Source organism: Haemorhous mexicanus, chromosome Z, assembly GCF_027477595.1.
Source record: "Haemorhous mexicanus isolate bHaeMex1 chromosome Z, bHaeMex1.pri, whole genome shotgun sequence".
In the NCBI taxonomy this organism is placed as follows: domain Eukaryota; kingdom Metazoa; phylum Chordata; class Aves; order Passeriformes; family Fringillidae; genus Haemorhous; species Haemorhous mexicanus.
In genome coordinates, this window is record NC_082381.1 from 63,239,020 (window position 1) to 63,266,984 (window position 27,965).

General features: G+C 40.2%; 1 protein-coding gene across 1 annotated transcript in view; it reads left to right on the forward strand.

The window, feature by feature from the left end:
- Positions 1-258: 258 nt before the first annotated feature.
- The window catches only part of MAP1B (microtubule associated protein 1B), a 67,480-nt gene continuing 39,773 nt past the window's right edge, over positions 259-27,965 (forward strand). Inside the window, exons 1-2 of the mRNA XM_059873928.1 lie at positions 259-496; positions 5,130-5,231. Coding sequence (XP_059729911.1) covers positions 319-496; positions 5,130-5,231 — 280 coding nt within the window. The 5' untranslated portion in view covers positions 259-318. The remainder of the gene's footprint in view (positions 497-5,129; positions 5,232-27,965) is intronic.

A 27,965-nucleotide genomic window follows, 5' to 3' on the forward strand; every position in this document is an offset into this window, starting at 1 on the left:
AGGCGCGGGGCGCACCCCTTGGCGTCCCCTCGGGGCGTTGTTCGCCCCCAGCGTCCTTCCTGCTTCCGGGGGCCGCCGCGGGGAGGATTTGCCGCAGATGACATCAGCTGTGGATGCTGGAAAGGCGGCGGCGGCGCGGAGGATGCGCCGGCTCCCCCCCTTCCTCCTCCTCCTCCTCACCAGGTCCCTGCCCTGCACCGTCTCCGTATAAAAGCGCCGCCGCCTCCCCACCCGCCCTCACTCCCTCCTTGCCGCCTGCGGAGCTGCCGCCGAGCGGCCCCTCTGCGCTCAGCGCCCCGGAGCCGCGGGGCGGAGGCGATGGCCACCGTAGTGGTGGAAGTGGACTCGGAGCCCTCCTGCAGCATCCCCAACCCGACCTCCACCTCGCCCAGTCTCTCCCACCGCTTCCTAGACAGCAAGTTTTACCTGCTGGTGGTCATCGGCGAGCTGGTGACCGAGGAGCACCTGCGACGGGCCATCACCAATATCGAGCGAGGTGAGGCGGCGGGAGCCGGGGCGCGGCGAGCAGAGCCGCGACACCCCCCGCCGGCCCCTGCCCCTCCCTGGGCGCGGCCGGGAGCCGGGATAACCCCCGACACGCATCCCGCCGAGCAGCGGGCTCCGGCTCTTTATTCCCCGGGGGGTCGCGCCGCAATCGCCCACCCACCCACCTTCCCCCGCGGGGTGCGGACGCTGCGGAGCGGGGCTGCGGAAAGCCGCAGCGAGCCCCCTCCCCGCCATCGCGGGGCGGAGGGGCCGGGTCGGGAGCGCAGCGCCCGCCGCCGAGCCCGTCTGCCCGGAGACACCGGCGGGTGGGCGTGGCACGGACCGCACTGCGGTCCCGGTGGCTGCTCGGGGCGGACAAAGGGCGGCTGGGGATGGGGTGGATGGGCTGGGCTGGAGCTGCGGGGCGGCTGCCGCCCGCAGTCCCCCGTCCCCCACCGCCACGCTAAGCTGGCGGGATTCGGGGCGTTTTCCCTCTTGGCGGCAGAGGCTGCGCGGGCGGGAGCGCAGCCGCGCCTTTGTGTCTAACTTTGGGCGCTGGGACTTTTCTGTCTCCTGCACAATTTTTCAGGACCCAAGTTCTATATACGCGTATATATTCCAATAAAGAAAACCCATATGAGTAACAAGGCTGTTACCCGAGGGCTCAGCCTCGTTATTGTCCGACTGCGGGTTCCTCTGACTCGGCGTTTATTTGTCCTTTTCTTAAGACGGCGATGCAGGGTGGTATTGCAAGCTAAACGACGGTTTTATAAGTTTTCGTTGGGGTTTCTGATATAATAGATTGCAGTGTATATGCGGAGAGGAGAAGGAAAAAAAAAAAGCAAACAAAAAAACAACAAGCTGTTGCGGTATTAGTGGAATAAAGCACGAAGAAAATTATTGCCGGACCCTACAGCTACTTTAACTCAGTTGATAGCTGATTTTATAATTTGTATTTTTTGTTCTGGGCTAGTGAAAACAAAGATTTCAGAAACTGCCATTGTTTAGAGTGGAGAAGAGATCCCGGAACGGGGAATTGGTAGCAGCCTTGTCATGTAGGTGTGGTTCAGCAGTCCAGCTAGGACTTCATCTGTGTCTCTATTGTTGCTTTCTCAACCATTGTTGCTTTAGTTGGTTATTTCTCTGAATTCTTTTTCATTACTGTTCGAGGTAAAAGGCATCCTCATCTCAGCTAACCAGTTTCATCATAACCTGTTCATCTTTATTGCTACCATTGTCTCTTGGGGAGAGCTACTGAGGCAGGTGCTTTGTCATTCAGAGCTTCTTCAGCATTGCTCTTCCTTAACTCTATCTAATTTTCAGTTGTGTTAGAAGAGAACTGGCTGCATTTTAATTAAATTGTCAAAGATTATAAATCATATTGGTAAAATTTCTTCCTTAAGACAGCTAATTCCCTTCCTCTGAGGAAATGCTCTCCAGTCTCTTCTTGAATCTCCTATTGTACAGTTGCTGCTGCATAGCTCAGTTGCTGCTGTCTCCTGCCACTAAGCATAATACCCACTTACAGGTTTAGGTGTTTAGAGGGAATGTTTGGCCTTTTAATTCATCATTTTGGATTAGAAGTTACCTTGCTGCTTGTAGTATCTGATCATCTGATTGAGATTTTTGCCTGCTAAGAAAACTGCTTGGTGAAATTTTGAGGTACATTTTTCTGGATGAATACAGTGGGAGTCTGACACTTTGTCTATGTGAGGCAATTGCAGGCTCAGCTAATATTTTCCTGTTTGGAAAGTCTGCTGTAGGCTGGAAAAAACCCATGTCTTGCTGACTTTATTCTCAATAGAGATTTAATTGCATTTTGGTTCTTGATAACTCTGCCTTACTGTCTTCTCTGGTACATCTCCTGAGTACCATCACTGAAAACTGTGGATTCATGCGCCAAACTGCAGAGCAACGTGTCAAAGAAAACATCTGCTGATAACACATCAGTGGCGTGATGCTACGCAACCTGGTGGAATGCAGAGTCATTTCTTAATATATCGTGGGGAGGGAATGGTCTGCCAAGACGCATTTTCATTAATTACATTTTGGACGTGACTTTGCTAAAGGGGCAATTCTCCAACCCACCATCCACCAAAAGAGAAGAGGGGAGTGAAGAGAAAGCTTCAAGATTTTTCCACTGATTTAGCAGATGCTACTGGGTGTGCCCTCCCTGCTGTCTGATTATTCCTGTGTCTAGTGGCATTGCACTCTTAAGACTGCATAAAGAAAGAAATAGCTCCAGTTCCGCCATATTTACAGCAGTTGTGTCCACACTGCTAAGCCATCATTGGATTGACCTTGGATTTTTTATCCACATTTACCTTTGTTCTGTCCAAAACCTGATATAGTGATATTATTCATTTAATACATTTTGCTCTGCTATAATACACACGCATAATTTTTGCATCCAGATTGCTGAATCATGCAGTTGCATGTTTTGGATAGTCTACCCAAATTCCAGCTTCAGCTTGCATGGAAAGGGCATAAAGGCTTTTATGCCCTTGGCTTTTTTTTTTCCTATGAATTTTGTGTTGAGTCCTGTATTTTGGACATTGCCTGGCTCAATCAGGCAATGATTGAGCAATCTTGACTACATCTAACCAGAATCTTATCCCTACAGCAAATTAGGATCACATCTAAAGGAGCTGGAGGTGGTGGACCAGTCCTTTCATTAGCATGAATCATAGTCCATGTTGTTTAACGGACCTCCAGAAAGCATGGTAGTTTCTGTGCTCAAGCTTGGTGTCATAGGCCAGGGAGCTATTTCTCTTCAAGTTTCAAGCTTCTTGAAGATCAGCACTCATTCATTCAGTGTACTTCAGCTTTGTGACCAATGTCAGTTTAATAGTTATTGTTTTCATATGTGCTCTCTTTGTATGGTATTATATCATCTTGGTGTTCTTGCTCTCAGATATTCCAACACCTGGAAGATATTAAAGCCTGTTTAGATATATTTGCCTGCCAAAACTTGTCCCAAAAATGTCCCATATGGCCAAGTGCTTTCTGAGAAAACAAAGTAAGGAGACTTGCAGAAGAGTCTTGCTGCTTATGCCTCTGAACAATGATGCATCAGTCAGGAAGTGGAGGTGGCTGGTTATAGCTCAGTTATTTTTCTCAAGTGGTTATGGAACACACAGGCAATACTGTGTGTATTTCAAATTTTTCCTGAGATTCAATGGACAGCTACTTAATTGGTAGCATTTTGCAGTAAGCTTGCTACTACCTTTACTTGGATGCTGACAAAGAAGAGCCCTGGATGCATTCTTCTTGCAGAGGCTTCAGGCTCTTGAAATGCAGATGTTCATATTTGCATGGAGAACCTACTCAGAGTTGCAATGGGAGACTAGCACTGCAGATCTGATTTCTCTGCTTTTCCCCCTTTTCTCCTTATGCTTCATCCCTGCAACATGGCTTCTGCCTAAGTTCTGACATTTCTGCTGCCTTGAAACAGAAGATACTGTCAATGCCACTTCCCATGCTATGTGTAACATCCATAGCCTGAAACACTGAGAAAAGTGTTAATTCTAGACTCATTAGACTCTGAGGGGCTGGACACACCTCTTCAGACATCTTGTTGTCAAACCCCAAAGTGGTCAAATCCAATAATTCCATGAAAAAGCATGGTCATGTGGGGAGGGGCCACCAGACACTTCCTCACCAGCAATCCATTTTCTGTTTGCAGGTTCCTTTCAGTAGATGTAATAATGGTTTTTTAGAACAAAAAAATGAGTGCAATTTTGGTTTTCAAAATTGTAGCAGTGCCTGGACTCACTAGTATTGTTACTGCCTGCTCATTATTTCAAAAGTAGAAGATTTTCAGAACAATCTCAAAACAAAATTATATAAAAATCTGAAGTGTATTCTATTTTTTTTTTTTCACAAATTAATTGAAATCTTATGGAAGAAAACTAGAAACCTGTCTTTTGGCTGCAATGACTTTTTTCCCTGGTCGAATTTCAGTCTTTAAAATCTACTTTGGAATAATATTTTCTTTTTGGTCATATAAGTGTCATTTGTCTTACTTTTTAAGTAGCTGGGGAAGAACAGTAGGGAACAGAGATGTGCAATTTGGTTTTTAAAGAAAAAAAGATCAAGCACAGCATTTTCAAATTTCAAAACTGGAGTTCTGACACTTCATAAATAAAAGATCACTTGAATTTTAATTTAAAATATGGTATGCTTCAAAGATACTGAATGAAGAAGTCAGCAATTTAATACTTTGTGTTTAAATATTAATTAGCAACATGCTAGGTAATGCTGCCTTTTTCTTCTCAAAAGGGCAACATGAGTGAAGTGTCCTCTGGGTGATTCACTCTTCTGTTTTTGTAAATCTGTATGTTAGGATTTTAAAGTCATGTCAGGGACATTGGTAACTTACTGTGAAGTGGCTACTACTGCAGTTCTAAAGGTGGGGCCTTAAAGATTTGTCATCCTTTGGAAAGGCAGATGGTCTTTTTCAGATTCCTGTCAGAATCCTTCCGAATGCATTTTAAAAAATAGCTTTGTGCCTTGGAAGAAAGTGAGGCTGGGCTTGGAATTTAGAAATATGCAAATAGTTTGAATGCAAAGAGAAAAGTACTCAGTTAAAACTTCCAGTGCTCATGTGTCAAGCTACATGTGTTTTGCATTTTGAATTTTAGGAATCCGATCATGGGACACAAACCTGGTCGAATGCAACTTGGATCAAGAACTGAAACTTTTTGTGTCTCGCCATTCAGCTCGATTCTCTCCTGAAGTTCGAGGTGAGTTTAAGAACAGAACTGCTTAATTACACTCTGAAATTGCCTGGCCCATTAGTTTTAAGGCCTTTTTAAAGTTAAGAAAACTCACCTTTTGATTGAACAGTTTCTTCATGTGATGCCAATCTAGTAGCCCAGTGACGGAAGCTTGTTGTGGTAGGTTGTGTGCATACAAAACAATAACTGGGAAGGTTAGCACTGTACTTGGACAGAGCCAGAACCAATGTCACAGCTGTTGCACTACTGCAGCTCAAGCCCTGTGTTTCTTCCCAAAGGACTTGAACTTAGCTATCTTTCTTGGTATCAGAAGCTGTGTTATGGTGAGTCTGCCTTCACTCCCAGGAACTTTCTTTGACTTGTATGAGGAAATCAGGAATGCATAGGGCTAGTAAGACTAAATCTCTTTTGCTGCCTTTTTTCCAAGCTCGTTCTTCCTTAAGAGGATTCATTCAATAAATTGAAACTTGTTTGCCGGTTTTGTGGAGTGTAATGTTTGGGTTTGCTCTGATTTCGTGAGAATCAAGTGTTCGGTAAGTTTTCTAAGATCACATTACTCTTAATACCATTGCTGAATGAGTATGGATGAATTTAATCAGGTTTCTCATGTGAACATATATGACCTTTTCAAAGTAGTAGAGGTTTTTGTCATTGGTGAAATCATCATGGCTATATGCAGTTGAGTGCTGTCATACAGTACAACCTACCCTTGACAAATGTTAAAAATTCCAGCTTCTGGAACATCTCTCATGTGTGGTGAAAAAAGGCTATGAAATTTTGTATCATACTACTAAATCACCTTCCCAAGGTCAGTTGCTATACATTTTTTACAAAGAGACTGTGATGCCTTGCTATCATGACGGCATTGATCTGATGGTTTTAAATAAAGTACAAAAATGTCTTGTGAAACTAATTTTTTCTTCTTGCAGTATATGTTAAAGCAGTTTTTGCTGTATCTCCCCATATCTAGAGAGAGTGAAGCACTGCCAGGGTTAAGAAAAAATATATATTTCTATGATTCGTCCTCTGGTTTGAAAACCAGCATAACTAATAAAACAATACACAGCATGAAGATTTTTGAGTAAAGACATGTAGCCCCTTATTTATGTGGATGTAAACTGGGGCCAACAATACTTATCTTTCATTTCATTTTAAATGTCATGAAGCCAGTTCAACTTCTCTGTGACATTTGTTGCTTTGCTTTACAGAGAGGGAATTTAAGAAATGCAAAATGCAGTGTATCCCATTTTTGCCATATCTGTGTTTTACTTTAAAAACTTAAAGATCCTATGTTGCTCCTGTAGCAAAAATACTACAGCATGACTAGTATTTTTACTGCCTCTTTTAGATGATACATTCTAATACCATTGTGTGAATTAGAATAAAATAAATACTCTACTTTCATATAACAAATAAGATAAGATTGTGCACCTGTTTTTCAGCAGAAAGAAGATAGAATTGTTTAGGAGTTTTTCTCTGGGAATTGTATTTTTGATTGATTTTTTTTCCCCCTTGTTTGTCTAGACTTCGCTTTTTAATCTGTCATTGTGTTGAATTCTATCTTAATTGCATGTGACTGGAATTCATCAACATCTCTGACAAGCAGAAATGAATGTGTTTTTCACTACTGCTCAATCTTTAAACAATAAACTGCCAGAATCTGTGTTTTCAAAGCATCAAGGGAGCCTGAAACTTGAATAAAGGCAATATCAAGGGATAAAACTATCTGTTTTGACCAACTTCTCATCTAAAATTTTGTGGACAAGCACATTTGTACCTCCGGAATCCCACTGTACAGATCAGAGAGTTATTTTAGTTTCTGCAGTTCTCTGACGTTGAATTCTGTATGAGGCTCCTTTGTATCCTCTCTGCTGTCTGGCAGAGAGAAGGCTTTTTTGTTGCCACATTCTAATAAGATGTCAGAATGTTTACTTTGTTACAGCACCCAAATATTACACTTTGGGTGTTCAACCATTGAGACGTGGACTTTCAAAGAGATGATTGTAAGTATGTATTCCTTTATGGTCCCAAACTCAGAAATGGAATTTAGGTAACTAGGTGACCTTTTGTCCCAGAGAAGTATTCATCCAAGGTGATGGGATTGCCTGTGGAATGTAATTAAACAACCTTTTTTTTCCCAGCCCTTTGAGTCTGAAGTCTCTGTGCAGCTCACTTATAGGGAGAGTTTACTCTTGAGGAAGGCTCCTGGTTTTCTCAGGTCCGACTTTTGTGTGTTTTCACTTAAAGAATGTAAGGTCTGATGCTCCTCCCTGTGCAGTGAATAGCAATGTAGATACTGGTACTGCAGGGAGCATGATTAGATCCCAAGACTATTTTTGTGTTCTTTTCAAGGGCATGGGTTGTCACGGTAATATTTGTGCACATTGTATTCAGCTGTTGGGCAATTTATGAGTGATTTGTGATTCCTTAAGAGTAAGATTCAGAATGGAAATTCCTGCAGATCTTTTCTGCAGCCTTTTAAAGCAGCTGAGTTAGCAGACTCCTTAATAACAACAGATCTTGGGGAGGTGATGTTGCCAGGTGCTGGTGAAAAGTGAGTAACACAACTAATTAAAAGGTTGCCATGACAACAGGCAACATGACTTTAAAGGGGTATTCCAGTAGTGCCTCTGTTTTCTTTGTCATGTACTGATGACTTCCATCTCATGGTAATATGAAAAGGACAAAAAAAAATGCAAACAATGTACAAGCTGGAAAAGGAAATGTGCATCTGGTAGTGAGGCAGAACAAGTGGAGAGTCTTAGAAAGAGCTCATTTGAAATTGCAGCTGTACCTACCAATCTTTGCTTAATTAACAAGAAAGTTTCAGCTGCATAAAGCAGCTTCACAAAAGACCATGTTTTTGGGTGGGGTAGGTTGAAGCTGTTGAGGGCCCTTCTGTAAGACTTGTACATTCATATTTTATCTGTCAGTTTCCATCTGGAGACACTTAACTGTTGCATTGGTGCATATTCAAGCCTTTGTCTAGATAAAATCCATTTTATTTAAATAGCTGTTCACTCCCAACCTTCTAATAAATACTGCTCAAGCTATGTACTGTGGCTACTTTGTTCTTTGCCGTGTGGATATCAGGAATGTCTATGCATTTCCTATCTGAATAGTACCAGGAAGCCTCCTGTTGCCCATTAGCCAGTGCAGAGGCCAACTGCTGACTCAAGTGAGTCTTTCCTTTACCTGTGCCTAGGACTATTTTATTGCCAGCCTGCCTGCAGCCAAAGGGGATCTTGGCAAAGTGCAAGACATGTTTTATTTCCTCTTGGCAGCTATCTGCATCAGCAGCAGCAGTGGGCTTGCCTCCTTCAGGCTTCCTAGGAAGTCTTTGCTTCACGATACTGTCATTGTTCCATAAAGCCTTAACAACTTCCCTTCTGACAGTTACCACTTCAAAAGTTACTGTTTCGGGCTGCTCATAACCTGTGGAGAATTTTTGGATCTGGGAATTTCGGTCAGCAATGTTCACAGGTCTGTACTTTGACAAAGTGGTGTCTAGTCCCATTTCATTTGTCAAAGCAGATCTAAAACCAGTAAACAGAACACCTAGTAACTTGCCATGTGAGCTTGTGGATCACTAATAAAATCCTGAACAGCATGGGCTTTGTGCTGATTTACTTGAAAACTCTAGTTCATCAAAATTCAAGTCGGGACATAGGTTCTTGAGCTAAACCTATTATTTGAAATGAAAGAAAGGGAAAAGAGACAGGAAGTCAAGACCACATTTTTCAGGTGCTGTCAGAATGCCTTAACTGCCTAGGAATGAATTTTGCTTAAGATCTCAGGTGGCCTGGTATGCACATTTAGGGACATGATACAAATATGATTCTTCAGGTATTTAGAGGCAGTGATCATAGCTGGAGTAGCTATTGAGTGGGATCATTTTAGCTCAGTATACATTTGGGGAAGTTAATTTTAGTTGGCTGCTAGACTTGCTTTTTGTCTCAAAGTATTTGCGCATTGAAAGAAAGAAAATGGAGGCAGACTCGAAAAGGTAATTGAGCTGACTCATGCTGCAGTGGCTGCAAATGGTGTCCCTGCAGGGTGACCTGCAGCTGCCAGTGGTCCAGGGCTGAAGCAGCACAAAGCCAGCAGCCCCTGGTTCCTGTTGGAGAATGTTGATGGGAGCATATGCCCTGGACTGCTCCTGAGCTTTTTGTGGGGATTTTGGTGTTTCAGGAGAGGATTACAGTGTGATAGCCTGCGTGTTTGGATACAAGAATTGTCAAAGCCTTCTTTTTTCAGTACTATTTAAAATTCTAAAGATGGTCTAATAAGTTTCTTTATCATCTTTTTTACAGTGAGTAAGGTGTTGCACTTATGTGACAATCATTCTGGCATTGACTTCCATTTCTGCTTTTTTTAGGAAAGATCTCAAAGAAAATTAGCATGCATTTGCATTGCTGCCAAAACACTGGTACCTGCTGATGCTAAGCTGTTAGTGTGAATCAGCAAAATTAGTGAGAGGTTATTTTTAAATGCCTTGTATCAAAATTAAATACAGTAAGTTCAATTGTCATAGAACAGCCCCTGTTTTATGGGAACAGGTTTTGGCCTGTGTGAGGCAACTACCAAAGGCATGGGATTAAGTTAGTTTTGAATAATGATTTTAACCGCATTATGAAATTTGAATCCCCATTCCTCTTTATTAGAATGAAAATTATGCATACCTAATATGCTTATATATTCACAGGTATATTCACAAAGGTTACTTTGTTAAGGATTTTCTGATAGAATTATAATTCTTAATATGTTGCTTATGAGAGTCCTCAATCTTTTTCTTAACATTTTGTCTGTGTGGGATTTATGAAACTGAAAATTTCAACAGTATTTTATTTCTGACCTCTGCCCAGTATCATTTACAGATGACCTACCTCTCATCTCTTCCATCATGGATTTATGATAAATATGTAACCAGAGTATCATTGCCACTTTAAAAATCTAATTTCTTTTTGTCATGTGCAACATTTTTGTCAGTTGTCTGTGTTTCTTAATTTTGTTAAGACTTACGTGCTTTACTTTAGTGGAATTTGTTACTTTCTTATTTAATTTGTCGGTTACTTGAGAGAAATATTAAAGGTTTTAATTGGACTTTATAGTAAGAAGAGACTTGATCCAAAGGCATCTGAAATAATTGGATTGGATTTTGGATTAGAGAAATTACTATCTAGTATTTTGAAGTTAGAACAAAGACAAAAATACCCCATAATTACAAAAAAAGTGAACATTTTGTCTTCTTTCTTGGAAGATAAAAATATTACTTCATTTGAAGTGGATAGCCTACCACTGTATTCAGAAGTAGAACCCAAGTAAGAAGAGTTGAGACGCTCCCTTTCTCCAGACTGGGTGGAATGGGGAGCTCATGTTTATTCCCACTGCCATCTGTAGAATGAGAGTTGACACTGTGGCTACTGTTAGCAACCTTACTAGTGCTCCAGCCGTCATCTGCCTTCTAGAGACAGGTACAAGAGGTACCACTGGCTGCCAATCCATGTGATTCTGATGGCCGGGAGTATTCCACAGTACCTCACAGCCCCTATGAGTAGATGAGTTAAGCACTGCAGTCAGTCCCAAATAGAAAGCTGGATAGTTCTGAAGAAGGTGCATGTTTTTGCATCAATCCCCCAGATGGTCCCACCAAAAATACAAGATGGTTAGTTTGGGGTTGTAGTTGCTGGTGGTAATCTGTTCCTAGAGCTGAGAAGAAAAGCAGTGACTCTCGTGACCTGGATTTGCAGATTTTAATCTGTTTGTGATTCAAAACCAGTTGCTGATAAAAGATTGCATGTAAAAAATCGTGTTAAACTAATAACCAATTCATAAACAAACTCGTGTGAATTTCAGTATTGTTTTGGTGTTGCAATTTTAAGTATTTTAGTACTTCAACACTTGTCTGTAATGGTGAGATAAGTCACTGTCCTGTGTTCCTCTGCCCCTGTCTCATGCATTGCTATGTGTGGGACATTATGACTGTCTGCTACTCTGGAAAGCTTGGGGTGTTATTTAAAACAAGAAATCAACCTCACAAAAGAACCCTCCGAAGAAAAACAAAAAAAGAAACCTCTTGCAAAGCCATATGCTTAGACTGTATAATCTCTGAGTGATTCTAAGGAACTACACAGACTTTCACCTGGAAATCAACTCCCCACTATCAAAGGCTGCATTTGGAAGCTGATCCAGTGTTATGGCAGTTCTTTTCTTCAGTCTCTTCTGAAGACTGATCTGAGCTTTGGCTCCCATGTCCTCAGTAATGAAATAAGCTTTCCTAGGTCTTCTAAGCTCTTTATGGTGGATTGAGTATCTCCCCCACACCTGAGAGACTGGAAAGAGCAAAAGTAAAAAAACTCATTGGTCCAGATAAAGGCGAGTCAATAGGTGAAAACAAAACCAAACAACCAAAACCAAACCAATTAGGACAATGAAGAAAATTGCTCAGCACCTCATACAGGCAAAATAGTGCCCAGCCAGTCTCTAAACAGCCCCCATCTTAGTAACTAAAAACTCCACCTTCCTCTTCTACTCTAGCTTTTATTGCTGAGCATGACATTGTGTGCAGGTATTAGTGTCCCGTCAGGTTTGGTTTTTTTTTTTTTGCTGACACCATTGTCAACTTTTTGAAATAAAGGGGATGAAATTTGACAGAGTCCTAAGAGGCCAACTACAGGAGTCTTGCTTCTGATCTTAAGGCTTGGAAGTAGAACGCATCCTGTCATGGGTATTATGGCCTTCCAGCATGCTTACTTAACCTCAGACTGTGTCCTGTACTTTTCCTGGTCTTCTAGAACTTGCACAGCACTTGGAAAAACTTTTAAAAAATGATTTATTTTGTATGTGGCCAGTACTTTAAACAAATATAGAAAGTAAGCCTTCAAGAGTATCTTGGGATAGGATTTAATGCTTGTCTCAAAGTAATAATTTAATGGCATTGCTCATAATAATTTATATAGTGCTATTGATTTTTTCAAACCTAGCATTACTAGCAGCAAAGCTCAAATTCTAAAAGTTCATTAGACATGGAAGATTTAAATATTTTTCAATACTAACTAGGCTTTTGTACATTTACCATTTCCCAGCAACTTTACATATTTTAATCTTCCTGTCCACTGTTTCAGTAATTCCTTTCCTTTCATGTTTCAATCTGCTATCTTATCTATCTCTGTAAAACCTACTATGTAAAAGGTAGAGATGGATGTCTTTGATCGTAGGACCATCTCAATGGCCTAAATAGTTTGGGTGCACCAATTGTATTCTTGAAGACTCCCTAGTGAGAGTACTTGCTCGGCACCTAACAACCCTCTGTACCTATTAAAGCCTGTAATTATAACAGGAATCACATTTTGTCTCCAGCTTTGGTGGGATAGTGTCATTGTATGTCAAGCAGTGGATTATCATGTGAAAGGAGACTTTGCCAACATACTCATTTTGTGATGAATTGAAGGATCTTAAAGTATTAATCTGTTAGGAGCTGTTGAGTGGGGGAAGCTCATTTACTGGGTTGTGCTAATTGGTGTGGGTTGTGGGTTCTCCACAGCCATTTTAGACAGAAATCAGAGGAAGGAGAGCAAGAATGCAAGCCAGCAGATTTCCTTAAGCATTATAAACTTACTGTTCAGTCTCTTGAACAGTATAATGCAACCATTCATTAGACCCCTACATACCTAAAAGGTATTGTTTTAATTTCTGGACCTTTTCATGCGCCGTGTGCTCCCTTTGTAATTAAATTGCTTTAAATTGAAAGTATATTCTGGGCCAAGGAATCAGCTTCTTGCAAAGAACTGGAAAACACTTAGAGATTCACTTTATTTTGTGTATCTCTACTTTTTTGAGTTTCACACAGCATGTTACATACATGCTGAGGAGTTGATGCTCCTCTGACTTTCATTCCTAATTGGAGTATGTTTTCATGCAGTGTCAGGAGACAGCTGGTAATCTATGGAATTACATGAGTCCTCATGCATTCCTAGAGTGCTCTGAGAATCAAGTGAGTTTTTAACACAGTGCCTGCTGCTCTCCAGGGTAGCAGTTGTGTGCTGTATTCAGCGTGTTATATTCAGGGCAATATTCCAATCCTGGCAGATTTAACACTTTTTGCCTTTGTGTCTAGACTTTTAGTCAGGGGCGATGTTAAAAGAAGGGAGCACCCTAAGATCTTTCTTTCACAATTGGAAGTGAAAGAGTGGTATGCAGGGCAGTCCTGTGTAGAGCTAGCCTGACAGCCACAGATGAGCTGGTACCTCCACTCAGGAGAGTGCAGCCCCAGACTTCAGTCCCTTGAAGAAGAATGATCTCATTAGTGATGGGCCTCTCAGAAGATTCATCAGGAAAGTCTCACCACATCAGCATTTACCTTCACCACAGCTCTGAGATAACAGGGCTCTACTGCCTTGTTTCAGGGAGAGCTTTAGTATCCCTGCAAGGGCAGTTTTTGCATGGACAGAGCAGAGATCAAAGGCTTTATTCTGTGACACTAACATTTAAAAATGTTATTTTCCATAGTTTTTTTTATTTTCTTAAGCTTATTTTAAACCTTGTATCCTGTTCCTTTCTTTCCTGAAATGGGTGAAATGCTGTTTTCAAATTAGCAGAAGTTTTCAGGACTTGAGAGAAGCTTGTGTTCATCCAAGATGACACTTACCTTCTTTTATCCATGCTCTTCTTATTGGAACCTTCCTATATGTCAGAGTAAGTAACGGTAACTTAGTAGTAAAATGTGAATGGCATCTTGTCAGTTTTGGATCTTCCAGGTGCACTGCCTTTCTTGGAGCCGCACCACAGCTGACAGTAAATAAATGTGTACTTTCTAAGAGATGAGTTTAGGAAAAGCTGTGGCCAGGGATGACTGCTCACAAATTATGTTTTGTAGTTTTTTCTTTTGTTTCTGGCTTCCCTTGGCTATTAAATATGTTGGAGTTGACCTCTGTCCCTTCCAACTTTTTTGTTGGTCTTACTTTTGAGCAGATGGACATCTCTTTGTCAGTGATTGTTAACTTAGTCTAAGCAATAATCAAATCAAATTTAGACCAAAGTCTTTGCTGAACCCCACCAAATCTTCCTCCTATGTACTGTCCCGTGTCTCTGACTGGCTTGCAAAGATGGGACACTCTCAGAAAACACTAGGCAAATATTAGACCAGTTGGTTTTTATTAGATAATTTAGGTAACTTGGTTGATTGTTGGCTGTGGAACTGGACGCCATAAAACACTTCATCAGTTATCATTGAGGGGGAAAAAAAGAGAAAGAAAAGATGTTTTCAACTCAGCAGAGACCAGCAGAGGTATGGCTTCTGTGGATCTGTCTTACTGTAGTCCTATGACAACAATCATTGGATTGTAAGTTACCAGACAGGTATTGTCCACTGATCAAATCACAAAGTGGTCACAGAAAGCTTGGAATCGTTTGCTCTAGGTGATGGCACATTAACAAATAGATTCACTGCTGAGTTTGATTTTTTTTTTTTTCTCAATTTTTACTGTAGAGATTTAGACTTTCCATGTTCTCACCAAATAGTTCATAAATTCTTGAGAATTACTTTTGAGATCCTGTGAAATAGGAGAATCACAGAATCATAGAACTTGTTAAGTTGGAAGAGAGCTACAAGGATCACCAAGTCCAACTCCTGGCCCTCACAGGACACCCAAGGAACCACATACACCCTGTGCCCAAGAGCATTGTCCAAACACTTTTTGAACTTTATGAGGCTGATGCTGTGACCACTTCCCTGGGGAGCCTGTTCCAGTGCCCAGCCACCCTCTGTGTGAAAAACATTTTCCTCATATCCAACCTAAACCTCCCCGACTCAGCTTCATGCCACTTCCTTGAGTCCTGTCGCTGGTCATGAGAGTGAAAAGATCAGTGCCCATCCCTCTGCTTCCCTATCACAAGGATGTTGAAGACCACAGTGAGGTCTCCCCTCAGCCTTGCCTTCTCCAGGCTGAACAGCCAAGTGTCCTCAGCTGCTCCTCATATGACTTCCCCTCCAGAAGAACAAGAAAGTACAAGCAATCTCAGTCTTTCATCTCTATTCATATTTCCTTGTTATGTACGATGTCTTTTAAATTGTTACAATTTTCAGTCTTTTTGACTGCAAAATAAAGGTGTAGTACTCTTTTGGCTCAAAATTCATTCCCACCTAAGTTTCTATGTAATATTCATTATATCATGCAGGTAAAGCTAGTTTATTGAAAAGAAAAAAAAAAAAAACCAAAAAATCTTCCAATTAGCAGTTAAAAAAAAAAAAAAAAGAAAAAACAACCACACAAACCCAAACCAAACAACTGACCATCCACATCATGTTTCTTAACCTTTCCCATTTTTGGAAGTTGCCTTACAAGGAACTGTACTCCCTCATGCTGCTTTTACCAGCAGATGGCATTCTCAATGCCCATGCCCACTGCTGTGCAGAAAATGATCACATTCTAAAGTCAGTATGAATACTTCTGTAATGTTTTTATGTCTTTGCTCTTAATGTGAGACATATGTTTACATTTTTCTCTGAGATCTTGCTGGGAGTTTAAATTTCAGAGACTTCAGCTCTGTTGACTGTGAAAGACGAATCCCTCTATGTGAAATGAACTCAGCAAACTTCAGATCTCTTAGTGTCAATGAAGAAAAAGCTCATTCAGGTCAAGAACTTTCTCAGGTTGAAGACCACAGATAGTCATCATTTTATGAAAAGCCTTAATATTAACTCTGCAGAGCTAGTAGGGAAAAAAGCAAGATCATTACATACAGCTAGATTTGTGCACAAATTAACATGTCTCTAGATGAAAATCAGCCTGACAGATCATGTACTCTCTGCATTTTCTGGGTATCTCCAGGAGGCCTGAGTGTCTCCTGTTTGGAAGCTGCAGTATAAACCACTGTAAGACCTGGAATAGTGCCTTTCTCTCTCAGAGCGCAGCGTGGAATAAAAGACCTGAGACCTAAGCAAGTAGAGCCTGACTCACTTGTCAAGTTTAGTATATCTCAGGTTTTTTTCCCTGTCTCAGTCTGTACTATGACTTTCTGTTAGGAGTATAGGAGTACAGTAGCAAGTAGTTTGACAAAGCAAATCAGTATTGTCCATCTAAAAATACTTGTAATTGTTCATACAAGTTAAGTCCCAGTGTGGCATTTTTCCTTTCTCAGAGATGGAAAGAAAATCACAGCTTTCTAAGTGACTGTAGAGCGCATATATCTCAAATCATAAATCATAAATAGAGCTGCATCATAAGTCAAGAGACCTGAAGTTTTCTTCTTAATTTTGCCCCTGAACTATGTAAAGACTGACTGTGGCAGTCATACTCAGGTGCTGTGGATGTCCCATGGTTTGGATGATTCAATTGCAGTAATGTAATGGCTTTTAATTCTTTCCCATCAAGGCCAAGTGTACCAGTAGGGAATCTAATGTCAGTGATTTATGCAGTGTGGTCTTCATTAAAATTCAAAATGAGGACACCAACTCTCTTCAAGAAAGCTAGTAAGATACTATCCAGATGTTAAATGTAAACACTAAAGGGATGACTCAAATTGATTTGAAAATAACAGTAATAGAGATGGAAAGCTGAGATTAGCCATTTGTGAAATTGTGTAACTCTTTCAGATTTCTGAGTTGTATTAAAAAAAGAGTTAATGAGAACCTTTTTATTAAACAACACCTGGATACATTTGCATGGGCAAAATCTTTTCATATATGCAAATACTGGTGAATGGACAATCAAATACTTTTAATCTCATTAAATTGCGGTGGAGTAGCAGGGGTCTCAATGCTTACTGAAAGCAGCTCTTTGTTACCACTCATTTAAAAAAAAAAAACAAAACCACAACCCAACCAACCAAACAAACAAAGCCAACTTTAAAAAAAAAAAAACCAAAAAAAAACCCAAAAAACCCCAGAAAATGCCCAAAACCAAATATGGCAGTTTGTCTTATTGTGTTTACTAAAAAACACTTTGACAAATTCTGCTTTTGAATGAGTGTAAATTATGAGGAATTTTATTGAAAACAGACAGGTCTCTCTGGATCTACCCTGTTAGATGTTAAGGCAGTATTGGACTGCTGTTGAAGAATTGCAGTCTGTAGATCCTAGGAATGCTTGTGAAGAACTGCAGTTTGTAGATCTCATCTATAGAGAGTTTGGGGGAAATGGCTGTGGGAACTTTGTTTTGTATTAGGTTTCTACATGTAGTAACAACGCAACACTGCTGGGTTGCTGTGACACCACCCAAAATAAAGTATAGCACTTCTCTTCTATGGTATCCTTGCCAGTCTGCATGGTGCTGGAGCTGGAAATAAATTGACTTCTATTAGACTTAAACCTCTGTAGGAAGCTGAGTGTCTCTACAAAAACTGTAAGCCAAGCTGGTGAAATACTGCTTGCCATCTTTAACAAAGCTTCTTGTCAAATGGGAGTGAAATGCTTTTAAGTGCTGCCACGTGGTTGTGGAGGTGTGTGTTTTGTGATTGCTTAAACATTTTTGCCAGGTCTAAATCCAGGAATGCTTATAAAGGTAAAAGTTAAAATGTCATGGGGAAATTAAGTGAATGACATTTTGATTAACCCTCTGAGTTTGGCTTAATGATTGACACAACCTTCAAATCCCGAGGAAGGAGAAGTGGCAAGGAGTAGCCTTTTGCCTTTTGTCACCTCTGTTGAGCCAGCCCCCCCACTCTGCATGGCTGCTTATCTCATGGCTGCGGGTTAATTAGGAGAATTTAAGGCTGAGGATGTGGAATGGAATTTAAATTGCTTCTGTATGGATTATGATCTGGTGGAGTTCATTAGCATGCAGGCACAGTTCCTGTGCCTTTCTGCCTCTCTGCCCAGAGCTTGCAACTTCCAGGCATTTCCACACTCCCTCAGATCTGTTGTACCTTATGGGCCTGGCCCGCATTTTCATATTAGCACAGTTTAATTAGGCAAGAAGAGATTGCCGTGACTCCAGAATTATCTATGGTTGTGATAGATCAATATTTATTACAGAGAATTTTTTTCAAAGAAATGTCTGCTCTGTTGGACAGGTTTGCTCATTCAGAGGCCCTAGAGCCATTTAAGAAACAATTAAAGGCTCTCTGGTGGGAAGTAGAATATTAAAAAGGATTAACACTGACTGACCATGTATTCTCTCTAGTTTCATCTGCATTTCTCTGCTTTGCTATTCTTCTCTGATACATAGGTTTGATAGAGGGAGTTGGGTTTGGGGACTGCTGCCCTTTCCTTGCAGCACTGCAGAGCATAGTGAGAGGTTGTCAAATGGATCAAGGCATTGGCTAAAAATTATCAAGCCCAAATGTAAATATATGTAGCTGTAGAGTAATTTGCAAGCACTGTGGTGGGAAGAAGTTTCTACATAATTCCATTAAATAAATTCTGATTATCCAAATTTCATGTGAAAGGTGAGTGTGGCATAGTCTAGTGTTCTAAACACTTATGTGAGTGGCTGGGTTTACAGAGGCCATACAATAAACGCCAAATGAGGAGAGCTTGCATGACCAGGTAATTGTTCATTCTCTTTTCATGATTTTTCTTCTCAAATTAATTTTAGTGTTTTCTGCAAGGAAAGCAATTTCCCCTCTTGGGAACATGTTAGAACAATATGCATATTCTGCTCATTTATGAACATTCACAAAGGTCTTGAAACAGAAGCTATAAATCAGAACTTTTTAGCAGAAAATGTCAAAGTGAAAGACTTAAACTTTTGTGCATTTTCCTTATGTATGGCTTTATTAAATGTATGTTTGTAATACTGTATAGTAGAAATGTTTCTGGTTTTAAATTTGCATTTCTCTATTTAATGAGTTATGAACTACACAGTAATGTAACTTTGTGTAAGTGTAGCCACTCCGAAAAATACAGTAAAGATCATAATCAGAACGTTAAAAAGTATGCTCAAACTGGCAGATACATCAGATATGACTAGTACAGCATTGATGAATATCTCTTTTCTTTGCTGGAGCCTTCAAATATAAACTGAATTTTTAACAAGTCTCATGTGTGAAATTTTTCCTTTTGGAAATCAGTCAGAAATTTGCACTTGATCCCAATGAAGGCAGTGTCAACCCTTCCATTGTTTATTTCTCTTCTGCATAGGTAAGTGCTTTTGTCTTAAGCTAAGAAAGAATACTTATGCATCACTACAACTTAGAACTATCATCAGTCATAGGTCCATTCATTGACATCTAGTAATAGTTCTCCTTTTAGTGTAATTCCCTTTGAAATTAAAGTGTGCCAAACTTAAGATGTATCGTGGTTCATATGGAAAAGATGAAAATATTGCACCTCTGCCAATAATACACAAGAACAGAAGCTTCCAGTGGAAATCTGATGGCAACATTTACATTTCTTTAGTCAAGAGAAAAAATTAAAAATCGTGAGATTTCTATTGCCCAAGAAGGAGGAAAAAATACTGCCTGTTTTAATCTTTGGGGGGAAAAGTGCAACTAAGATGTTACCATGTTTCTTAAGCATGGGCCTGTGTTGGTTTTTTTCGAATTATTATGGTGATTCTAAAAGAGTACTTGAATTGTGTTCATTTAATACTGGGAGGGTTACATGTCTCACCAGTGCCAACACTTTGTCATTGTAATGAAGTACAGTTCACAAGTGCCCATAATTACACAGCCTGTGTGCAATCAGCAAGATTTCTAAAGAGTGTCTATCACATCTAAAAGAACACTTTCTTCATTGCACAGTCTTAATTTCACCTGACATTTTGCCAGCCAGGGCACAAACTTTCTGCAGAAAGCAGGGCAGTATCCTTGGTCTCCTGTAGACTAAAGAAGATGGAAAATTAAGTTATTATAAATCTGCTTCTAATTACGTTAACAAATTATTACATCATGTAGATGAACCTGCTGTAGATCATAGATATTTCTTTTATTGTTTTAGCAATTTGCTCTATTTGTTATGCATGAAAAATGTTTTTGATAACCCATGTTGATCATACTTGCTAATGAACCAATACCTAAAATTACTGCACTTAAGCATATATCTTCAGAACATACAATGTTAGAGGGTTGCTAATGAGCTCGACAGTAGTTAAAGACACTAAATTAATTTAATCAGGGTTATTTTGCCTGCCAAAGTATAGGAGGATGGATGCTGCCACTGGAAGATGCTGGAACATGTAACCCGTGGCTGTGTATTTAAGGAAAAAATTGGTTGTCAGTTTGCTCCAGAAACTGGTGATGCAAAATGTTTTTTCAGTTATAAAGGCAGTAGATATTTTGTACCTTACTCAGATTAATTTATTATGAAGGAGCATGACACTTATGCTGTGAATCTTTGTAATGCCCAGAGGCCTTCACATGAAAATTGTTCATTTAATTTTCACTGGATTACTTTTTTCATTTAAACAAGAATAATAATGTGAAGTTAAGTGCAGAGTTCAAATAACATACAAGGGTCCTTTCCCAATATTCTTAACCTAATTTTGAAATATTAATGTTTTTGAAATGCAGCTTCACATTTCAAAGATAATTTTATTTTTTGTGGGCCTTATGTGGAAAGCTCATTGTTATTAGTTCTCTTAGTCCAGCCAGAGCAGTGTCCTTACCACCAAAGCATATGGAACATTTTTTAAAGGAAAACTTCTGTCAATGAGAAGCTTGAAAGAAAGAGGGCAATAAACACAACTTGCACTATGTCAGTGATTTCCAATGTCAAAAAAAGGGACCCAGAATAACACTTAGATATATGTGGTTGGAAACCAGACACATAAAAGATGTACTTTGTCATTGAGATGGATATTGCTAATGGAATTGCCTGTGAGAGTGTTGTCTGCCAGACAATGAATAGGTCAGCTCTAGCACAGCCTCTCAGGCTGCAGACACCATCCTCTCAGGCAGCGAGGGAGTGATGTGACAGCAGTTCTCAGGGGAGGAGCAGGGACAGGAATATATCAAGGGGGAGATCAGTGGTAAACAGACAGACTAGATGGCTTTTACTCACCTTCTGTGCTATCTCTGGATGTTCCCCCCTGGCTAAAAAAGAATGAAATGGCTGAAATTTACTGTCATGTCATTCACTTCTGCATGGGCTGAAAGAATGTCCTTCACTTCCTTAAGGTTTAATTATGTCCAGTTTTTGTGGCTGCTGCTGGAAGAAGCCTTGAAGAGGGAGGGAGGCATTTATTCTCATTTTTTCCTTAATTTTCTGCCCGTTAGTGTGCTCTTTCCATCAAAATGCACTCAGGCACTAATCCATGGGGCTGGAGCTGTGGTCTGCTCAGACCTCTTGTGGTACTTGCTCATACCTTCTGGCAGGCTCAAGTGTTGAATGAGAACGGCCAACCCCCTAAGATGGGGATGGCCAGAGACCCTCTTGGTTTTCACAGCTACCAGCTGCTTTCTTGCTCTCTCAGTTGTAAGTACAGAGCACAGAAGCCAAAGTAGACACAGGTATTAAATTGAGAGCCAAGTTTGCTGTCTACTTTTCTGCATTTTCTGATTGAAAATCATCAAGGTAAGGCTGCAAGAAAAGAGCTCCAGAATCATCCTGGATGTTGCAAAAAAGGGTTGGATTTGTTTCTCGTACAACTTTGTTTTGTGATGGCTTTGGAAACAAGACCATCCCAAAGTGCTGGATTTGGTACATCCATCCACCCTGCAGCCAGCCCTAGAAGAGAATGGCTGTATTGCTGGCTGAAAGAAGGAGAAGCAGGTGATTTGGGTGACTAGAGGAAATATTCTTTTCCTTGGTTTTACTCAAAGGCTTGCTGAATGGGGTTTATTTATTACTAGCAAAAATGTTTTACTGATTATATCAAAGTGCAGTGTAACTAGTATTGCCTTAATTTTACTTCTTTTTTTCCTTTTTTAAATCCAGTTAAAAAATTTCATCTAGACTTTTAAAAAGGCCTTTATTTTCTTATATCAGCCCAAAGGAAATCTTGCTATCTCCAAAGTAATATATTTTTCCCCTGGAGACAATTCTTATTAATAGTCTATGCTGAAATTCAGACTTGGAAACAAATTTTGTGTTCCCAAAAACAAAACAAAAAAGTGCATTATATACTTCATGTTACATGTCATCTTCAAACATTAATTTGAGGTTAACCAGTACTGAAGGAAAATTCTTGCAAAGCTTAAACCTTTGATTTTACCAGGTGAGTGGCATTTTACTACTCAGACAACCTGTTCAGATCAGTCATCAGAAAAAAATAAATATATGAGGATAAAGAGAGATTCATCATTATTGTGTTTCTTTATAGTTGGATTTGGGTTTTTTTTGTTATCTCATTCCTTTGTTAACAGCTCCCTTCTACAGTAGGTACCTGATGAGTGGAAATAAATTGCAGCTAATCTTGACATGGTCGCATACTTCAGAACATTAAATAGTCCGTTTAATTACAAAGATATCTGCATTTGTTAACAAAGTAATAAAATGCACAAATATGGAATCAGTCCCCAAGTGGGAGACCATATGTACACAGGAATGCTTAGTCTGCATGAACAGTTAGCAGGTTATTTGTGTATGTATAATCTGCATAAATGATAGAGGGGCCAAAGTTGACACAAGACCCATGTGAAAAATTATTTTAGTATTAAATTTTCTTCCTCTTTAATGAAACATAGGAGATGGGAAGCCATGCCTTTGTGCCTTTTATTAACAGATTTCCATTCTGAGTTTCTGTAGAAAGAAAGCTGAGAAAATTCTCATTAATATCAGAGGAACTGGTATAGTCAGATTGTATGTAGATTGTATTATCAAATATGACTAGCCAGGGCTGCTGCAAGCCATTCTATCTAAACGTAATTCTGCTGCTGCCACACTGCCACGTTATGTGGCCCCTGTGGTTGTAGGGAGCACAGTGTAGTGCACACTAACAGAGATGAAGGCATAGACAAGAGCTTCTCCCACGGAGCATCCAGGTGTGCCCTTGTTCTGGAGCGTGGGTCAGGGAGTCAAAGAGCCCCTGGTTTGACCTGTTGGAAGCCCTTGTTCCCTTTGTCACACTTGCTTGGGCTTGCTCATATGTGTTTTATGTTACTCCACATCTTTTGTGGGTTTCCCATCTAGTTAGACTCCAAGCCCATCAGCACAAGAAATACATAATTGTCATGAAGACCACTGGGTTATGGTGAAGGCCAGAACTAGATGATTCACAGGAAAATTTTAAACTGAGAGAGACTTCATTTTAAATGAGACTTCATTTTTTATTGCATTTATAGAAGAAACAAAAACAATTTGAACATTAGAAGTATAGCTGAAAACCAGTGTTTTTGTGAACTTTTAATTTTGCATTTCAAAATTAGACTTTTAACCTCCCATATTGTTTTCTTAAGGGAAGCAAATTACGGTAGTCAAATGGTAAAACACTCAGAACAAGCTTACAAATAAAAACCCTGAAAATGACTTGTGTCTGAACTCTTGGGCCATTCCCATGATATGGTTATGATCTAGCTTTGACAGGTACACTACAAATGATCTTAGAATGTCTGATGGATGCTGATTAGAAATATAGCCAGATCCCAGGAGGAAATAAAAGAAAACAAATTTTTTTGTTAGGAAATTATATTAAGTTTATATCCATTCTGTTTATTTCCTTTGCTAGACCACTTCACGTGTGTTGCCATGAATCCAGGTGTTGTCTTATACTTGTTCCTGCCCCACACAGAAAGCAGAGATGGGTTGCCAGGATTTTTTTAGGGGAATCATGCAGAAATATGATACTGAGTGAACATGATATAACAATGTAAGAAACTCAGCTACTTCTCATCAGACTTGAGCTACAAACCCTTTGCCAGCTCTGTCGCCCTTCTCTGGAGCTGCTCCAGGGACTCAGTATCTTTCTTACCATGAAGGGGCCAGATATGAACATAGGATTTGAGGTGTGGCCCCACCTGTGCTCAGTACAGGGCGACAATCCCTGCCCTGCTCCTGCTGGTACAGGCCAGGATGCCATTGGCCTTCTTGGCCACCTGGGCACACCCTGGCTCATGTTCAGCTGCTGTCACCAGCACCCCCAGGTCCTTTTCCTGTCATTCTGCCCCACCCTGTAGTGCTTCCTGGAGTTGTTGTGACTGAAAGGGATTACCTGGAAATTTGTCCTGTTGAACTTCACACTGCTGGCCTCAGCACATCAATCCAGACTGTCCAAATGTCTTTGTAGAGCTTTCAGAGCCTCCAGTGGAGCAAAACTCCTATCCAACCTGGTAACATCCACCAACTGGCTGTGGGCATACTCAATTCCCTCATCCAGATCAGTTATAAAGATGCTAAACAGGACTGGTCCCAGTACTGAGCCCTGGGTACAGCCCTGGTGACCAGCCACCAGCTGGAGGTAACTCCATGCACCACCGCTCTTCGGGCCTGGCCATGCAATTGGTTCTTTACCCAGCAACCCATCCAAGCCACAAGCAGACAGTTTCTCCTGAAGAAATCTGTTGGAAATGGTGTCAGAAGATTTGCTGAAGTCCAGGTAGACAGCATCCATGGCCTTTCCCCCATCCACTAGGTGGGACGCTTTGTCACAGGGGATCGAGTTAGACAAGCACCTTTCCTTGGGGCACATTCCCTGGTTGGCTCCCTCACAATGTTCCAGGACATTATCTTCCACACCCTCCAGGAACCTCCTAGGCTGTTTCGTCTCTGTTGTGTTGCATTTCCAGTAGAAATCCATTAATTTGATGTTCCCCACAAGAACAATGCTCAGTGGTTGTCCCAGCTGCTTTTTAATCCTGGCTGGGGGTCTATAACAGACTTGCACCAGGATATCTGCTGTGTTGGCTTTCCCCCTGATTCTTACCCATAGACACTATGGAACCCTATTGTGACCATCATTAAGCTCAAGATAATCAAAACACTTCCTAACTTGCAGGGCTACCCAAAAGCCTTTCCTTCCTTGCCTATCCCTCCTGAAGTGTTTATAGCCATCCATTACAGCATTCCAGTTTCACAAGCTGATTTTAGGGTAATCTGTAGGACCTGTTGCCTTTTTTTCTCTATTGACCCTCAAGGTGTCTGAGAACTAGACTAATCACTGGTTGCCAGCAGCCTTTGAGATGGTATTGCAAAAACTTGAGAGATGTAAGAAGCAACAGTATTTACCCTTAGGGATAAGAGTAGAAGTCTGACCAGGCAGCTTCTTTATATTTAGCAAATCCCTTTGTCTGGTCTTGTAAAATATTTGTTACGCATTTATTTTTGTGTCAGTTGATAAGCTCTGTGTGGTACAAAAGGAGATCACAAAAGACAGGCATGAATAAAATCAGACATGCTAGGAGGTAAGAGAGGGAAGCCAAATAACTTTCCTTTTCATCTTTCATTTATCCTTAAGTTGTCACTGGATAAGTATCTGATATGATTGGATTTGTCTTCAACAGCAGAAGGGAGTACAAACTAAAGGTAGCATTTGTGGAAGGGTGCAAATCTGGGTTCTGTTTTGCACAAACACTTGGAGAAATAATCTATAAGAGTTTATTTAACATTATCTTAAGACACAATAAAAAGCTAGTACATGGGATGAATAGGTATGAAATCAAGAGATTTTCTTCTGAAATTTTTATAATTACTTCATTACCCAAATTGTACCTATCACTTTAGTAAAGTTCTGCTACTACATGGTTGTAGCAGAATATTTTATTTATTAATATTTATTATTATTTTATTTATTATTTTTATTATAAAAATTGTACCTATCCCTTTAGTAAAGCTCTGCTACTATATGGTTGTAGCAGAATATTTTATTTATTAGTATTTATTATTTTTATTATAAAAATTGTACCTATCACTTTAGTAAAGCTCTGCTACTACGTGTTTGGGTCTACTTCTAAACTTCTTACTCAGGTGACTCATTTCATGATCATAGAAATTTGGCTTGATCCCATCCTTCAAAGATGTAAACGTTTGCTTGTGTTTTCATGTTTGGGTCTTTTTACAGAGATGTAAAAAATAGTACTTTTAAGAGTGCTGTTTTTTAAACTTTCCCTCTGTCTTCCAGTCTGTCTTCTTAATCTGATTTTGTTGAGAAGAGTTTAAATGAGATGGTTAAAAAGGACATACACATTTACAGGTGCCTGGACCTAAATTAGTAGAATTAGACCTAGGCCTTTAATTTAACTTGGCTTTAAGCATTCTACTGAAATACTGTTTCTTCTTTCAACTGTTCCAAACAGCTCTTAATCCATCTGATAATAAAACCAGAGAGTCTATGCTGGGATCACCACTGTACGCATAGGTTGTAGAACTCAGTTCATCGGGGCTGTTTAGTTGATAAGGGTGCTCTCAAGCAGAATTTTTTTGGGCCTCTTGCTAAGTGCAGGCTAAACATAAGATGTGAACCTACTGTTGCTGTGCCAATTTGCATGAGATGGAATCTGTGCCATTGCATGGGGGCAATTTCTATGTAACTTGCAATGGGATATAGGAGTACATAAGAGAGGATAAATAATTTATATCTGAATTCACAATATTAGACCAAGAACCAAGTCAGAATTAACTTGGTTAACCAACCCAAACCATTCTATGATTCTATAATCTTATCTTCTGTAGTACTTCTGTTATTTTTTATTGCAAATCATGTACAACAGCTACAACTGGAACAAAGATCCAGTCGCATAGGAAGTTATAAAATGTAAAGATTACCTAAACACTCATTAAACGACATGGATAGGAATTAATTTGTGGCACACAAACTTTCTGCAAGATATCAAGAGACGCTCTGTAGACAGAACCTTGATTTTGTGTCTTACTGAGTCAACACACTTCCATGTGCATCTAGACATCTTTGTAAGACATCTTTGAAGAGATGAGTCCCTGCAGGATCTAGCAATCCTTTGAACTTTCACTATCAAGGACTGGAAGATAAAATAGTAACCTTGGTACTGCCACTTTCTGCAAAGATTATTTATCTAGCACTATGTCAGCTCTGAAGAGGGGGGAAAAAAGGGGAAGGAGTCAAGGGAAGGACTAATGCTGAACTATTTGTACTAAGGGAGGCCTGAAGAACCCAGAGGTCCATTAAGAAACAGAGTACTCTTGCTATTAGTGTCCCAGCCATCACCTTTAGAAGTCTGATGTCATACCCACAGGATCACTGTGGCCAATCCAAATCCCAGGGCTCCCTCACTGCCCTGCTCACCAGGGAATAGTTGTAGGTTTCCAGATTTTTGTCAGAAATGTTATTTAGTATTTGGACATGATATATATCATTTGGAGGTACAGCAGGGCATGTATAACAGTGCTGCTTGGAAGTAGGGGAGAATGAACAAGATTAATGTTAGAGACTTGAGACTGTTATGGGGTATTGTCTCTGACTTTCCTGCCTTTTCCACTTCCCTGCAGAACCTGGATTTATATCTGCCTGCAGTTTCTCCATTATATCTGACACTAGACTCCTAAGCAAGTTTTCAGATTGTGGATCGATGCAAGTGAGAAATGACTAAAGGATATGGCAGTAGGGCTGAGCTAGATATTAGTCTGGGAACGGCAAATCGAACTTCCAGGCAGGAAATGCAGACTTTTATAGCATGTGAAACATAGAGCAGTATAAGGTATTGGGGGAAGAAAATGGAAAGTGTTAGTTAGCCTCAATTTCTCTTCTATTATACTATTTTTGGAATCATAAAGTATTTAAGATAGGCTTTAATCACATAGGTGATTACCTGTTAAAAACTAGGTTACCACCAGCTGTAGGAGTTTTTAAATTACAGTTTTTGACAGATAAGTACTGTTGGTCTCACCTGATGTGGTACTCAGTATTAGGGACTGTGCAGTCTTACCAAGTTTTCAGTCTTTTAGTATTCCAG